The 17002-nt window shown below is 38.5% G+C and overlaps 1 protein-coding gene across 1 annotated transcript; it reads left to right on the top strand.

Annotated features, from left to right (window-relative positions):
• Window positions 1-314: 314 nt before the first annotated feature.
• LOC111219624 (carbonic anhydrase-like) lies at window positions 315-15994 on the top strand. Its single transcript, XM_022742339.1, has 26 exons — window positions 315-371; window positions 487-538; window positions 1058-1090; window positions 1177-1350; window positions 1557-1708; window positions 1826-1915; window positions 2223-2289; window positions 2774-2937; window positions 4641-4746; window positions 4826-4855; window positions 4964-5140; window positions 5433-5587; window positions 5698-5787; window positions 6885-6935; window positions 7031-7112; window positions 7310-7473; window positions 8794-8960; window positions 12770-12797; window positions 13157-13232; window positions 13361-13387; window positions 13488-13658; window positions 13871-14019; window positions 14138-14233; window positions 14388-14466; window positions 14573-14736; window positions 14856-15994. The coding sequence occupies exons 2-26, from the start codon at window positions 487-489 to the stop codon at window positions 15039-15041; spliced, it is 2730 nt and encodes a 909-aa protein (XP_022598060.1). The 5' UTR covers window positions 315-371; the 3' UTR covers window positions 15042-15994.
• The last annotated feature ends 1008 nt before the right edge of the window (window positions 15995-17002 follow it).

The following is a 17002-nucleotide window of genomic DNA, read 5'->3' as shown; positions in this document are numbered from 1 at the left end:
GTGTGGCATTGAGACAACACGGTGAGGTGTTGAGCAGGTTCATTTAATTTGTCTGTCTCTGTGTGTGTGTGTGTTGGTGTGGAACAACAGTAGCTGTTACAAATAAACATTACCAGGTAAAGACCAGCCTGTGGTCATGTTGCACGTCTCCAGCATACAGGTCTAGTGTTGTATACACAGTGCCCACCCCCCCATCCCCCACCCCATATCCCATTGCATGTCCCTCCTACTATATAAACTTCTGGGACACTGTCACCTTCTCCTCACTGATGGACACCTCATACTAACATACCTTCCTTTTTTTTTTTTTTTTTTTTTTTTTTTTTTTCTTTTCATTTCAAGCCTTAGGGACTCGAGACCTGAACCACAAGGTAGGACGATTAGTCAAACTTTGTTTTTAGGTTCTTCAGTGTTTAAATGAGACAAATTTTAAAAGTACAGGTGGATGACTCACTGTGATTAATGACGTATTCCTTCCTCCTGAAGATGCATCACTCCCTGCTGCTGTACCTGAGTTTGGGAGCTTTGGTCAAATTTGGTGAGTAAAGTGCAAATATTTGTTAATGAACTCTGTAAATGACTGTTGTTTCAATATTTCAGAGTAAAATGCAGTTTATTTAGGCTTTACTTGAACGTGAGAGTGGTTTGAAGGAGCACAGACTACAGCTGTCCATCATACTGCATGACTCCTGCCAGGTTTCCTGCCCGTGGTATTTATTAGACAGTGGTGGAAGACGTGCTCATGTTCTTCACTTAAGGAAAGATACCGTTACAATAAAGTTAAAATACTCCAGAGGTATTGTGTACTCGTATCAAAAGTAAAAGTATTATTCTGTATTGCATGATTTGATGATGTATTGGTACAAAAAAAAGAAATTAATGTATGAGCAGTATTTTCTCGTAGCTGGTGAAGTTGTCACTATAGTTTTTTAAGTAGGCAGCTAGATGGAGTTCTGTTAATTAGTTGTGATTCTCAACCTAGAGGTCAGGCCCCTCTGAAAGGTCAATAAGATGAACTACTGCAGTATTCAGAGCATGTTGGCTATATCTCTTTCAGCTGCTGGGAGTGACTGGTGCTATAATGGCTGTGGTAAGTAAGGACAGATTTCTGATTCACTGAATGATTTTGATCAAACCATCAGTCCTCAACATTAAGAGCTCCTCCAACTTTCATAGACCACACACCATCCGAATGGCCACAGCTCCATGGTTCTTTCTGTGGAGGAAAACGGCAGTCTCCCATTGATATAGTCACCAGCCATGTTAAGACGGACCCTAACCTGCTTAACTTTACCTTTGTCAACTTCTCCAAACACGTCATCAAATCCATCGAAAACAATGGCCATACAGGTACAGAAACAGTGGCTGCAGGTGTCTTTTTGTCCTTGCATATATATATATATATATATATATATATATATACATATACATACATACACACACATACACACACACACACACAATATGTGTATTTGTGACAGGAGTCCTGGAAAGGGCACAAAGCTTAAACTTCTGTATTGTATCTACATAAACCTGCGTCTCCGTCTCTCCCATAGTGAAATGCAGGTTGGAGGAAAATGAAGTTGAAGTGAGTGGAGGTGGACTCACTGATACGTATTCCACCATCCAGTTTCATTTTCACTGGGGTGATACAGAATACCACCCAGGTTCGGAGCACAAGATTGATGGGCACAGATATCCAATGGAGGTACTTTGGTGTTTGGTGTTCATAGAGATGCGGCTCCTCCTTTTAGGATTGTGTATTTTTTATTTTTATTTTTTTTTAACCTTGCTCAATTTCACTAATTAATATAAACTCTTGTAGATGCACATTGTCAGTCTGAAGAAAGGTCTTACTGTGGAACAGGCCACGGCGAATTCAGATGGAATTGCTGTTCTTGGATTTTTCATAAATGTATGTGTACACAATTATTTCAAAGAATCTTATCATGGCAAGCCTTTCAATACACACTGAAAATGGCACTAAAATGTTTATATTTCTGCAGAATTTCAGCCTTCTCATTGGAAATAGGTTGTGCCTATGAGATTAGGTTTTGTATGCTCAATTTGTTTTGTTTATTTTACACCTTGACATGAGAGGTCATGCACTGGCTCTCTGAAACACGGACAACCCACTCAAAAAAAAAATTACATGTACAGTGAGTTAATTTGCACATTATTGTACTCAAATGTAATTCAAAATGTCTTCTCCTTTTTAAAAGGCAACAGAAGATGGAAATATGTCAGGACCATGGAACCTGCTCACGTCTCACCTGATGAGCAACAAAGGTAGGTGTTTGACTTGTGTTTCACCTTGTTTTGCAGCGACTGAGCTTGTAGAGATCTAGTGCAGGATGCATTGTGGTTGCTTTAATAAAATCTGGAATGAAGTACTGCAACACTTCAAGCGTGATTTTTACATTAAAAAATATCTGATAATTTTCCCAGGAACAAAGGTAAGGTTTTTTTTTCCGCTCTATTAAATGTTGGCACGATGCCTATGGAAATACCTAAGCTTTAGTGCTAATGTATTTGCGTGAGAAAGTATTGTGTGCGCTGTGACTCTGTAATATCGTAAGAGGTAGTCATTAACAGGTGAAGTTGAGATAAGATGCCTTGTAATCATCAATGGTGATGGAGCCATACTCATGTTGTTACTCCATTTCTGATCATGTTGATGGGATCAAATCAAAGGTCGCTGTTACTTTGGTGCATTCAAACCCACACGCCGCCTTTCATTTAATCACGGCCTTTGTCTTACATCGTTCCACAGACACTGAGGGTACCACAAATTATAACATCTCTATTAATGACCTGATTGGAAATGTTGACCTCACAAAGTTCTATCGGTACATGGGCTCCCTGACCACCCCCTCCTGCAACGAAGCAGTCGCATGGACGGTCTTTCATGAGCCAATCAATGTCAACAAAGAACTGGTAAGTTTAGCAGCCTGGAAACCTTTCTTCTGTGGAATAAGAAGGAGGGGGGGGGGCATGTTTAGTCAACACATGCGCCTCAGCAGAGAGAGGAATGTAAGGGCCTTTCAAACTTTTATAGTGCTTGTATTTGCAGCATAACAGAAGCCAAATCAGAGGTTGAGAACAAAATGTAATACAAAGCCAATAAATGTAAAATCTCATTTTTAAAGCAGCTATAATCACTATTTTTTTTTTTTTTTCATAATTTATGCATCAAATGACAAAGTGAAAACCATGAGTTTAGAAAAGTGTTGCTTGCAGTGATGAATCACCTGAATCTGCAGCTTCCTTTTGACTTTATAGAGCGTCATATGGAGTTGGACCCCAGTCACTGCTACTATATATTGTCTACCTGCCATCATAATGGCAGCAATTAATCAGTGAGCGGTGTGAGACAATTCAATTGGTGCAGTACTCATTTGAGTCAGATCCTTGCAGTAAAGCAATGAGAAATTGTGAATTTAAAGGAGTAAAAGGAAAAATAGTTGTGACAGACACAACGGCCCAAGTTCTTTATTGAGGTTTTCTTCACCCTTGAATAAGAACAGGTTATTCATTGCTGAGTCATATACTGTCAAGCTGAACAACTTTAAAGAAAAAAAAAAAAAAAAAAAAAAAAAAAAAAAATGGGACAACCTATATGTCAAGTGGAATTGCATTCAAACTGTTGCACAAGCAGCCAATGATACGTGCAGGCTAGAGTCGCCACATGACATAAACATGTGCCGCAAAATATACTGGTATATGCTGGTGTCTGGTTTGATAATCATGTTTTGATAATCAAGCTTGTTTTATTCTCTGTTGACTGGCAACAAGAGAGAATGCTGGGCAAAATGCATGTGACTGTGTAAAGAAAAAAGAGAATTTGAGTTATCTCTTTGTAAAAAGACGCATGTAATCTTTCATCTTATCTATGTGACAGCCATCAGCGAGCTCCATGTCTCTGAGCAGGTGTCTGACTCTTTGACCTCCTTTGCATTTAGAAATTGTAATCTTCCTCATATAGAGTTGGACCCGTCACAGCTACTATAGATTGTCTACCTGCCATCATAATGACAGCAATTTGTCAGTGAGCGGTGTCAGGCAGTTAAATCGGTGCAGTACTCATTTGAGTTGTGGGGCTGCATCCTCGTCTATGACGACTACAAAAGCCTTTTGTAGTGTGTGCCAGCGAAGGCGTAACAGAAATGAGATGATGGTCTGGTTTACAGAGGAATTTCGCTCTGCGTCACCAGCTGTGCTTATGGTTGCGTCGCAAAGCAAGGCTCCTGTGGCTTTTTTTTTTTTTTTTTCCTAAAACCTTCCATTGTGAATCCCACAGTTGTTACAGGAGTGCAGTGCTAAATCAGTGCAGTGCTCATTTGAGTCACACCCTTGCAATAATGCAATGAGAAATTGTGACTTTACAGAGTAAAAGGGCAAATAGTTGTGACAAACTGGACACAACAGCCTGAGTGCTTATTGAGGTCTTCTTCACAATGGTCTAGTGCTCTGTGCTGACACCGGTAAGTATGAGCCCTGACTGCTGGAAGAAAAGACAAAATCCACAGGTTTATAGTCACGTAACATTACAGTCTGTCAAATGCTGTTTCTCATTAAGCATTTTTCTTGTAACTTGCGTTGGATCTGTTGATTTAAAACATTGTTTTGTTCTGTTTAAGATCAAGAGGTTTCCCATGAAGACGGGACTCGTCAATGTTTTCCGGCCTGTACAAGAGCTCAATGAGCGTCAAGTGTCTGCCTCCCCTGCAACTCCTCTCCCTCCCAGTGAGTTGGGAAATCACACACGACCCATAATATTTATGATTGTGTTGACATTAAATACAACTGTTCTTCTATTCTTTAGGTCCATGGTGCTATGATGACCATCACTGTGGTATGCGTCAGCAAATGTATATTTACTGTGCAAAGCTTCTGACTGCACAGTGCTGTTGGAATAGGATTTAGGTTTGTCTTGAGCTTTGTTTTTCCTCTGCACCTTCAGCGTACAATTCATCTCTCTGGCACCTTCTGTCTCATTCCCACTGTGGTGGTGAACGCCAGTCACCCATCAACATTGTGACTAAGACAGCTGTGATAGATGAACACCTTGATGCCTTCACCTATACAAAGTTTGATGACAAAAATGCTATCAAGTCCATCACTAACTCAGGCCACTCAGGTTTGACTTTTTTTTATTTTTTTATTTTTATTTTATGGGCTGTTTTTGTGGATGTTTTTAAATCTAAGACAACTCAAAGATAACTTTACCCAACTTTATTTTTATTTTCATTCTTGATTTTAAACATTATCAAAGTTAACTGTAGTTTCAGTGTTATGATACACGAGATGATTATTTGTTGCAGGCATGGAAAAGAGATGAATCTCCAGATTAATTTTTTATTTTTTTAAATATATATATTTAAGTCTGAAAACCATTTACACTTGTCCTTGTGTTCTCACTCAACTCCCAGTGAAATGTGTGCTGAAGGAGGATACGGTGGAGGTGTCAGGGGGAGGTTTGGGTTACGTCTACTCCACCCTTCAGTTCCACTTCCATTGGGGCGCTGTGTCACATGAATCTCAGGGCTCGGAGCACATGGTGGATTCAAAAAGATACCCAATGGAGGTAATTGAAAAAGCACTGAACTGTGGCGATGGTACTAAGGTATTTTCTTTTGTAATACATTTTGCTTTCACCAGTGTATACTGTGTGTCAGTAACTGTGTCTTTGTCCAGATGCACATAGTGAACAAGAGGAAGGATTTAAAATTGGAGAAGGCATTAGAGACTCCTAATGGCCTGGCAGTACTGGGATTCTTTATTGAGGTAATGTTCAGTGTGTTAGTAGGTCAGTAGCTGTGATGCAAGTCTGTAATACACCTACATTTTTCCAGCTGTCAAGTTTACATAATTCAATGTCTGCCTTTTTTTTGGAGGGTGGGGCATTTTCACCTTTATTGTGATACAGTGAGAGAGAGACAGGAAGGTTGGGGAGGGAGAGGGGATGACATGCAGCAAAGGGCTGCCGGGGGGATTCAAACCCATGGCCGCTGCAGTTAGGAGCCCATGTGGTACACGCCTCACCAGGTGAGCTGCTGGGCGCCCCAGTGTCTGTGTTTCTGAAATTAAAGCATAGAACAAATTAAACAATTTGAGTTTTTAAAAACAAGGACTCAAGGAATCTTCTTGTTGAACTAAATTTAAGCTAAAATTTTGACTCATCCAGCAGCCGAACACTTGTTACGTTCTTTCTACAATGGAAGATCAAACATTGTTCAAAGTTCATCTCAACACACCTCACTCTGTCTAGTTCAGTCCAAACCAGCACTGTGGGGTTTAGGTCTGGAGACTGTTGGTCTTCCATCATGTGAAGCCACTGGTTCTTTTCGTTTTGGAATGTAGGAATTGTTTGCATGAACTTTCACGGCTTCATTTGATCAAGGAAATCTGTAAATCAACCAATTTCTAAAAATCCCGAAAAGACCTGTTTTCTATTGAACTGGCATGATTTTTCCCACCTTGGAAATTTAACCACTTTCCTTTTTGTACCATTTAAGCATATTCACTGTGCTCGAACTGCTGTAAAAATCAAAAATGAGGGTGTTCTAAAACTTTTGATTATGTAGTGCATGTCCTAATTCTAAGTAAATTTTAAGTGTCTATACCAGAAAAGTGACAAAGAAATTGTACTCAAAAACAGGCAGTATGCATATTAATGTACCCCGTCACTGTTTGAAGTTAACACCTGTGCAGTCTTGAGGTTAATATCTAGGCATTAACTGTAACACCTACTTATGCACTTCTGTCAGCTGACTAATTTACAGTGTGGTTGATGCCTGACTGACAGCACATGAAATATTGCCATCTATCTCCAGTCTAAACTTCTATTGTGTGAAAGACTTTTCTCAATGTCTATTATCCAGGCTGCAGATACTACCAAAAGCAGCGGTGGCAGCAGTTCAGAGCATCAAGAGGTGAGTGTATCTTTTTCTTAAAGCAGGGCCTATATGTTGTTAACTGAGAGGACTATAGTCAAATGTTCTTAATTGTTCACCCTGTTCATCTGTAGACACATCCCCCATCGAGTTCAACATCTGATATGGGAGCCTGGAAAAAACTGACCAAGTACCTCTCAGCTATTCACAACATCCGTGAGTGAACATTTGCTGTCACGCATATAACCTTAAAAACCCTGTGCAGACGTTTGTTTTTTTTTTTTTTTTTTTTTTTTTTTTAAATCATAATACACAATGAACAAGGAAAATAAAGAACATACTATATAACAGAACAAGATGTGTGCAGACCTAAATGTAGAGATACATTTTCTTTTTTTTGTGCTGCAACAAAGGCTCAGAGGTCAACGTCACAGAGGAGATCTCCATCGATGACCTGCTCGGCAACGTGAACCGAGCTGCATACTACCGCTACAACGGCTCCTTAACCACCCCTTCATGTAACGAAGCAGTGGTTTGGACGGTCTTCAAAGAGTCTGTCAAGGTGGACCAAGACCTGGTACGTGCTACTCATCATCTTGGTACTGAAGAGATATCAGACGAGTGGCGTTCCACAATGATCTTGATTAGCACTGCTCTATGCAAAACAATTCAGAGATAATTCTTAACTCCAGTAAATCAAATTAAGAGATTTATGATTTCATGTGTAGTGTTTTTTTTTTTTTTTTTTTTTTTTTTTTTTTTTTTTTTTTTTTTTTTTTTTTTTTTAAATGCATAATTACCTGCACAGGATGACAAACAACATTTACAGTTGGCAATAGTTAGAATAAGAGACTGAAAATCCAGTCTTGTGTGGTGAGGTCATTATCTTTAATTATCAGAACTGTTTGTTCACTATCACAGGACAAACAAATGACTAAAGTGATCTTGTTGATTATCGTGTCATGCACTGTTGTCTCTGCCTCTAAGATTGTTTGATATTTTACGCACATGGCTGCACATCACTGACTGTATGAAGGATTTGAAATGAGACGATGGCTGTGACTAAATTGCTTCGTCATTTTAGGGCCTTTACATCCACATCAAATGTGTATAAATATAAATATATCAAGTGTTTTTCATACACAGGCTCCCAATTCAGAGTGTGGGAAGTAACTGGAAAAGGGTGGGGTTTGGTTATTTTGTGTTGGGGTTTCCTGCCAAGTGAAACAAGTTCAGTCAAGGTCGAATTCAGAGTCAAACATTAAACTGTGCCTGGTATTCAAAGCTAAAACTATAAAGCTTATCAGAGATCCTTGTACCCACCTAGAAATCAGGTAATTTCACTGCTTAGTTTCCCCTGCCATGATTTGAAATTGAAGTTGTCAGCTGTTGACTCAGTCACATGTTTATCTCTTTCTGCTCTACACTGATAAAGATCACACTGAGTGCCTTTTTCAACACAGCTCAACCCAAAGACTGCAGGTTGAAGCGAACATTCATACTTCCTCGTATTGTTGAATGAATTCTGATAATGCACAGCAGTAAAGCTACAAACCTCAAATGAATGACTAAATATTATGCAGTGGTCATGGTTAAAGCAAATGTTCTGACTATCGCATTTCAGGAAACGTAGTGGTTATCTGCTGTGTGACTGGTTTGTTCACCCATCCATCCACCCCGAACACTTCCTGATATAGACTTCGCTGCTCTTGGGGAGGAGGGGAGAGCTTTAAAAGCACGAGGCTGGAACATACTTCCCGAATGCACTGAACATATGATGAATTAGAACATTTTGCCAAAGTTATCTTCCATCAAGCAGATGCCTATCTTTCAAACAGATATACATCAATTCAAAAATGAAAGAAATGTAAGCTAACATTTGCTTTAACCCCAACAGATGATGCTGTTCCCGATTCAGACAGGATATCACAACGTGTTTCGGCCTACGCAGTCTCTTCATGACAGGACAATCTTCAGCACCACATCAGCAGCCAGCGCCCCTGGACCCATCATACTGTTTCTGTTGCTGGCATGTCTCTGTGCCTTTCCACTTAATTTGCGACTGTGAATCTGCTAATGAAGAATAATCATTTATTGCGTTAATCATCTGTTTTGCACTGCTCAGATTATTTCAAAATGTGTTAGCAAAAGACAATGTGGGGTTTTCACTGATGATTTTTGACATTTTTAATATTCAATTATGTAATCTTATAATAAAGAAATTGTATCTTTTGGCTAACGAGGGAAGTTTTACTTTTTTTAAAACCTTAGCATGGTTTATTAAACTCCAGGGAGTTATCAGGCTCTCTGCCCAACTTCAACTACCAAACACGAACAATTACCAGTGAAGTGGAACAGGTACTTCTAAACATCTAAATCATATACCCATTTGCCTCTTTCAAAAGTTGTCCTCTGTTCATTTTGCTTAATACATACAATGACATTTCAGGTGATTCAGGACTGTTGGCAAAAAATGTATTATTGTAGTGAGTGTTCCTGTGAGTGTTGAGCGTTTTATCACTGGGAAATGTATTACTGCAACGAGTAAAATCTAAATTGATGTATTCATGTCACTTACTGGGGTGTGTGTGGTGTGTTTTTGTTTTTGTTTTTGTTTTTTTCCTCCCCAAACCAGTTGTGGGCTAAACGCGTTTATATCTACTAGATTTCGGTAGGTCTCAATCAATTTAAGCACAAATTTGTTCATTATTTATGTATTATAAGAGGCTGAAGAGCCACAAACCTACGAGGAAACCTAAATGAAAGCAGTATGGTTGTCTGGATCAGAGATTACAGCAGTCTTTAATTTATGCATATTTACTTTCCTTTTTTTAAAAAAAAAAAAAAAAAAAAAAAAAAATCTTTTGTGATCTAGGAGTTGGGGGAATACTGAATCACATTTGATATCTTAGCCTGTGTTTCCTTGAAGGAAAACACTTGTTTCTGTTCACTATGCAACGTCACTAATGCGTGTGTATGATGTAACTGGAATCTGATCCGACGGTTATCTTTTTCAACAGTGTTTGTTCTGTCATTCACATTATATAAAAACCTATGACCGATGTCGCAAATGTAAATTAAACGGCTACACAAGTGTAGTGCTGCTTTGTTTTTAAAAAGCAAACAAAAACTATTACAAATATAGATTTTTGTCCAAAAAGAAACTATATATTCAAAATTTTTAAACACATATACACTTCACGTACTCTGAAGTTGTTTTACGCTAGTTGCATTGGGTTTGATTTTACTGATACCCCTGTGCACAGTTATATAAACAAGAGTTCAAAATACTTCCTGGAGCAGGTAACATGTCATGTGCATCAGCTTGATCTAACAATGTGAGCTGTTCTTTTAGGGACATGAGGCCTCGTGACATTTAATCTATTGAAATGGATGAATAATACTCAATCTGTCCAAAAGGAAATGGCTACATGACAAAGGCTATGTGTAGATATATATAAACAGTGGTATAAAGTTTAATCTGAAACTCGGAGACGTGTAATGCTGCCGCAACAGTCAGATGTGTATTAAAAAAATATACTGTATATATGAAATCAAAACTTTATAAGAGGTCATAAAAACACTCCCATCACTGCGACTGAAAAGGCTCCTATTAACAAATCCCCTAAATCATGAGCAAACCATGAGCAAACACACTGACGTCTACACAGGACAGAATATAAATTCATAGAAATCAGTCAGGCTGCAGTTCCACATGCTTCAGAAAGCGTCCTTAAAATACCTCTCTAACATTTTTTGTACTACTTACATGAGAATGCGGGAAAATCGGGGGTGGAAAGAAAAAAGCCTTGAATCACTTAAACATTAAAACATAGAGGTCTTGTTTGGCAAATTAGCCTATAACATCTCTTGCTATAACTTCGATACCACATATTTCACTGAAAACTGTTTTTATCATTGTTTGATCAGGTTCAAAACTCAATAAGGACACCGGACTAACAGGGAAGAGATGCATTATCATACTTGACATATGTAGTTAACACATGCACATGTAATTATAGTATTTTATGTAAGAGTGACTTTCAGAAATGGGATACACCAGAAACAAGTTTTTTTTCTCTTCACACCCAGCAAGACAGAAAAGTCTTTGGGTGTTGTAAATTGGGTAATGATTGCATGTTTGCATCCCAGTTATGTAATAATAATTGATTATTTAATTATTGGCAGTTACACAGAGTCTGATGACTGATAGCGTCATTGTGGCACCATGAGCCTGTTAGAAGAGAAAAGAGAATCACACCCCTCTAAATATTGTAACTTACATGTAGTGTATCGCAAATAATAATGTTATTTAACATCATAATAATAATCCATAATATGATAATGTAATAATCATTATTACATATCAAAAGTAATAAGAAATTCACGGACAGCAGCTTATTTTCACGTTGTTGTTTGTGCTAATCTTTCATCGCCTGTATTTACTGATGCTGTCTCCTTGAATGAAACTATAATTAAAGCTGTACTGGCAATTTGACATTTTGTAACCCTGATGCTTTATTGTGACACTTTCATCTCTTTATTTTTTCTCAAATCATCAGAAGAATAGCTGAGCTTTAAACTGAAGGTCATGTGTGTTTGTAAATAGACCTACTACAAGCAGCCAAACTTCCAGTAACATATGAGTACTGGACTGGTAATTTTCTAGGAAATACACTGATAATACTTTTCTTTTTCTTTTTTTTTTAACTTTTAACGGAGTTGTCACTGTGAGACTTCACAAAAACACCAATGGGTGAGGCTGGTATAACTGAACTGTACAGTCACTGAACATTTTAAGGAAAGTCACTTAGTCATTCAAATTTACCAGTGAAACTGGTTTTGAAAAAGAAAAAGAATCCTGATGGCATCAAAGTTTTTCTTTTTCACATGCTTACATTCGATATGTCCAGCCGAGCCCCAATTCTGACATCTTGTGATTTTACAACGTTGCATTCTTTGCACCTTTGCTTGGTGATGTCAATCTCTGTCTTTTTAGTTTAAAGAATTCTCATGTCACCCAAACATAGTTTTCCACAGGATAAGGCATCTGTACCCCTGTCACAGTATGGGCAGGTGATGGACCTCCTTCACTGTATAGCTGAGCATACATGTAGTTAAAGTGCACAGTTGAATTTGCAAAACTATTTTCCATAATCAGCGCTTCCTCGTTTGACTGAAAACATCTGAATCAAACAAATGAGATATTAATAACTCGAGGAACTTCTCAGGAACTAAATAGTGTGACATCATTATATTGTGAGAAAGTCTGAGAAAGAGATCACTGTTAGTTTCCCGTTCCCCACCTATATCCAGTGTCATTCCCTAACCTTATGTTATAGTTTTAACTCAAATGATGTTTCACCTTAACCAACTCATTATTTTAAACCAAATCATGATCTATCTCTAAACCTCAGTTGTTTTTGTACCTAAACCGAACCAAACCTAAACCATAGCTGTGTAAGAAAATTATTGTTATTGTTACTTATGATATGATGACAAATGGTGAATAGAGAATGCATATGTGTGTTTAATTTGGATATTGATCAGGGAGTATGACTGTGGAGAACTTCACCTGCATTTTCATTGAGGTTTGGCTCCTATTGCTGCTTGAGCCTGGTTCATCTGCCAGTTTCTGCACTGGTGTCTGGGTTGTTCTTTTTTTTTCTTTTTGCATTTTTCTGAGATGATGGAAATATTTACACTGGTAAAAGGGAGTGTAAATCTTTTTGAAAACTTCCGTATGACCAAACAAAGAAAGAAATTCCTATGTTCATCAGAGACTCTTGTTAGGGAGGAGTGTTTTGAGACGAGCTGCTGGGTGGGCTGAGGGAATAAAAAGAGGGAGGGTGAGGCTCCACAGGTGTTAGAAGACCAAGAGGAGGTACAAGTGCGTCGAAGGTAAGACACTCTGGTGCTCAGGTTAACTGGATTCAGCTGCAACAGATTATTCCCCTGATCGTCTGAAACGGACTTATCTAATGTCTTTTTCTTTTTAGACTATAGCATTTAATCATTTTGCATTGGTTTGTGATTATTTTATTTATTAATTGTTGTTTTTTTAAGTTAATGTTTAAAATTGTGCGTAAATGACAAATTCGTAGCTTTTTTTTTTTGTTTTTGTTTGATTTCCGCTAGACAGTTAATTTATTCAGATATATTTCAATGATTTATTTTCTTACCGAGGATTTAATGTGGATGGTCGTTTGTTTTAATAAAAGAAAAAAAATGGTGATTGACTTTTTGAATTCTATTTTTAGATGAAGTGCCTTGTAGTAGCTGTGCTTGCTGTGTGCGCCCTCGTACCAAGTGTGCGTTGTGCCTCAGACGCAATTGGTGGGTATTTGAACTGTTCTTTTTTTTCCATCTTGGATTTTTAATGGCTTCTTGGTTGAACACCGCGTCTCTATGTCTGAGACTGTCTGTCATGAATAAGTGATAACTATATGTTCTTTTCCCTCCAGCCTGGTGTTATCATCTGCCAACCTGCAGTGAGTAATGACCTTTTATCTCTAAATGGCCACAGCATCATCTTAACATCTTATCTGCTTGCTCCTCTTCAGTTTCTCATCGTCTTGTTTCTATTTATAGATGACACCACCTGGCCGGTCATCGCTCCTAAATATTGCAATGGTACCCGACAGTCGCCCATTGACATCGTCTCAGCATCTGCCACAGCTAACTCCAACCTGACTGCATTCACCTTCGTCAACTACAGCAGCACCTCCGCGCTCAAAAAGATGGAGAACACCGGCAAGACAGGTGAGCGGTGGGCGGGGACATAAACCCTCTAATATGGTGCCAGATTCTGTGGTTGTGTTTGGTTTCGTGAGAGGTGTGTGTTTTTCGAAATCTGTGCTTCTTCAGTTTCTAAACAACACTGGTCACAACACTTGGCCAGTTGAACAAATTTTTCCTGTTTTTCAACAGTTTTGATCTTTCTTGTCCATCCTGTTTTTGCCCCCCCCCCCCAGTCAAAGTCGTCCTTGCAAGTGGTATTACAGTTTCAGGAGGAGATCTGCCTGAGGCCTATGACAGCCTGCAGTTCCACTTGCACTGGGGTAATGGCGCCTCTGTCCCCGGCTCTGAGCACACTGTGGATGGCAAGCGCTACCCCATGGAGGTAGGCCTGTAAACTATATGCAGTTTTCTTCATGCTAAGCTATAAATTAGATGCAGAAATACATTCATATTACAATCATTTTTTCTTTTTTTTTTTTTTCTTTACTTCACTCCTGCAGTTGCACATTGTAAACAGCAAGTCATCCTATAATGGAAACACAACTCAGGCTATTGCTGACTCAGACGGACTTGCTGCTCTTGGTTTCTTCATTGAGGTGAGTAAGGATGAATTCATTGTTTTTTGTTTTTTATTTTTTCACTCCACTCTTCATTTATTTATGCCATCCCTCCACTCAGCTTAAAAAAACAAAATGATGATGATAATAATAATAATGATAATAATAATAATTAAACTGTGCACTTTTTCAGGTAATGTCAGGAAATGAAACTGGCCAACCCGCAAGCTGGAAAACTTTGACCTCCTATCTGTCCAACATCACAAATGGCGGTAAGGAGATGTTTTATTCTTTTCTTGTGGAAAACCTGATCCAGTGGTCTGTAGTGAATTGATGTGTCAGCTGCAGCCCCTTCAGAGATCGTGTGTCTGTCCTCAGGCGAGTCTGTTTCGATGGCACCTGGGATTTCACTGGATGATCTCCTGGCTGGGGTGGATCGCACCAGTTATTACCGTTACCGTGGCTCCTTGACCACACCCACTTGTAATGAGGCTGTGGTTTGGACTGTCTTCAAGGAGTCAATCAAAGTCAGCAAAGATTTGGTGAGTTTTTTACTTTTCTTTTTTTTTGTTTTTTTTCTCATGTGCCATTTTTAAGTACAATGGCCATCACAAATGCTCTACCAGTGCTTCACACAGCTGTCTCAATATCTTGTCCCCAGATTGACCTCTTCAGCACAACTGTACACGTCAGTAACAGCTCATCGCCTCTTATGGTCAATGTCTACAGAAACATCCAGCCAGCGCAGCCAGTCACAACACAGGCTGAGCGCGCCACCAGCTCTGCCTCCAGAACCTGCTACTCTCTGGGGCTGATGGCCATGAGCTATGTTCTGGGGAGAAATTAGTGCCAAAAAAGAGATGAAGTTTTTGTGATGTCTCAACAAGTTATTGTGTTGTTGGAGATCCTGTTCCCCTTCCTCATATGATTTTGTCTGACTTAAGCCTTGTCTGAATTGTTAATACATAAAAGTATGCACTGAACTACTTATTCTAAGTGCTGTCAATGTAATATGATCAGTCTTTTCACATCAAGCAAAACTGAGCCTTAACACTGCAACCACTTGACTGTAGTGCAATATATTAACAATGGTATCATGAAATAGTTCAAAGAACATTAAATGTAAGGATGGCTGCATCTGCTCTAATGTGGTTCTCCATCACATACTGTAGTTTTCATAGTAATGATGTTCGGTAAAGAAGTGTACATCCTCAAATTTTGAATCTGTATGTGCTGCACATCATGCAAACAAAACTTCTGTTAAACATGGTCTGCACGAGAATTTAGACTTTTGTTGTGTAACACGATCTATTGCGGCACAACTCATGTCTGCTGCCAGAGCTATATTCAGGTGCCCGAGAAAGGGATGTACTTGCACTAAGTTTACTGAGTAGCTGTTGTAATGGTTGTTTAGAAGTGATCAAATTAATTAATGAAATCGGAGTGTGACGTTATGTAGTTGCATTTTAAATCTGCCTTATAGATTGAGAGTTTAAAATCAGTCTCTACCAATAGTTGTTGCAGAACATGGTAGTTTTATCTTTGTTCATTTTTGTGTTTTTGATTTTTGCCGTCGGCAGATGAAATGTAGCCAAATTGCCAAGATGAACACTTCAAATGAAACCCATGCTGCCTCTTTCAGTTGGTGTAATGAAGGACTGAGGTTACAGTACAATGAACACCATTATTTATCACTATTGTATACACCACCTTTTAAACCTGTGTTGAACTACTTGCACATGTAACATAACTGACCTCTTATTAAATATTTCTAAATTAAAAATGATCTGATGTCAGTCACTTTTCAGCATTCTTAGTTTTACTTTCTGTTTTTTGTTTATTTAGTTTTGTTTCTTTAATGGCATTGTCATGGTGTGAAATTTAATCCCTATTGTTGAACTTGGGCTGAGCTTGAACCAGACAATAGAGTCATGGCTTTTGAAGGCTTCCATTATAGTTCACAGAGTATCAGTTTACATAAAAGCCTGTTATATTTGTCAAAGTGGGTGTGTTTTCATTTAAAAGATCACCCTTTAAGTCATAGTAACTGGATGGGATACAGTTGTTCCAAATTATGCTTTTAACCTTATCAAATGACCTGTACCATTTACAGCTTACCTAAACATTTTCCCACTTAAGGACAATAAATAATTCTGTGCAAACACCTTCCTGGAATAGCTTGAATACGCTTTGAACAAAAGATTCAATGGTTCCTGGACAGATTATTAATGAAATACTAGTACTAAATATAATACTAAAAAATAAAAGTTAAAAAGAAAGGATGAAGGCCTTTGAAGTAAGCTTGCACAATTTTTCATGTCAGTGTAAGGTTAGAATCAAAGTAACTTCAACTACGACAACAAACAATCAAATAAAAAAAAAGGCCTTTTCCACGTGACTTTACTTTCAGATTCAGAGTTACCAGAGTTGTTCACTGTAAAACCCAAGCTGATCATTCTCATATCGAGCCATCTGAGGTAGGTCAGAACAAAAATGTGAAACTAGCCCGAGGAACAATAGATACTAGTTCCTCAGGCTAAACGACAATGAGACATTCTTCATTGTGCTCTTCCTCCTCTATAGTAATGACCAGCAGTAACGGTATGTATGTCATGGCCCAGAAGGCGAGGTATCCTATAAAAGATAGAAATCAGTGCTCAAAAGTTGACAAATACGGGACTGTCACTGGAGAATGACCAGCATGTAAAGATTGTAAAGATGTATCATATGTGAGTCATGAATGTGCACCATGAGATAAGAACATAGCAAAAATGCAGCTACAGGCTGAGGGTGGTGAGATCAAGAGAT

Source organism: Seriola dumerili, unplaced genomic scaffold, assembly GCF_002260705.1.
Source record: "Seriola dumerili isolate Sdu_G_001 unplaced genomic scaffold, Sdu_1.0 BDQW01000068.1, whole genome shotgun sequence".
Classification (NCBI taxonomy): Eukaryota; Metazoa; Chordata; class Actinopteri; order Carangiformes; family Carangidae; genus Seriola; species Seriola dumerili.
The sequence above is the reverse complement of the archived record's forward strand: the minus strand, read 5'-3'. Positions and strand labels throughout refer to the sequence as shown.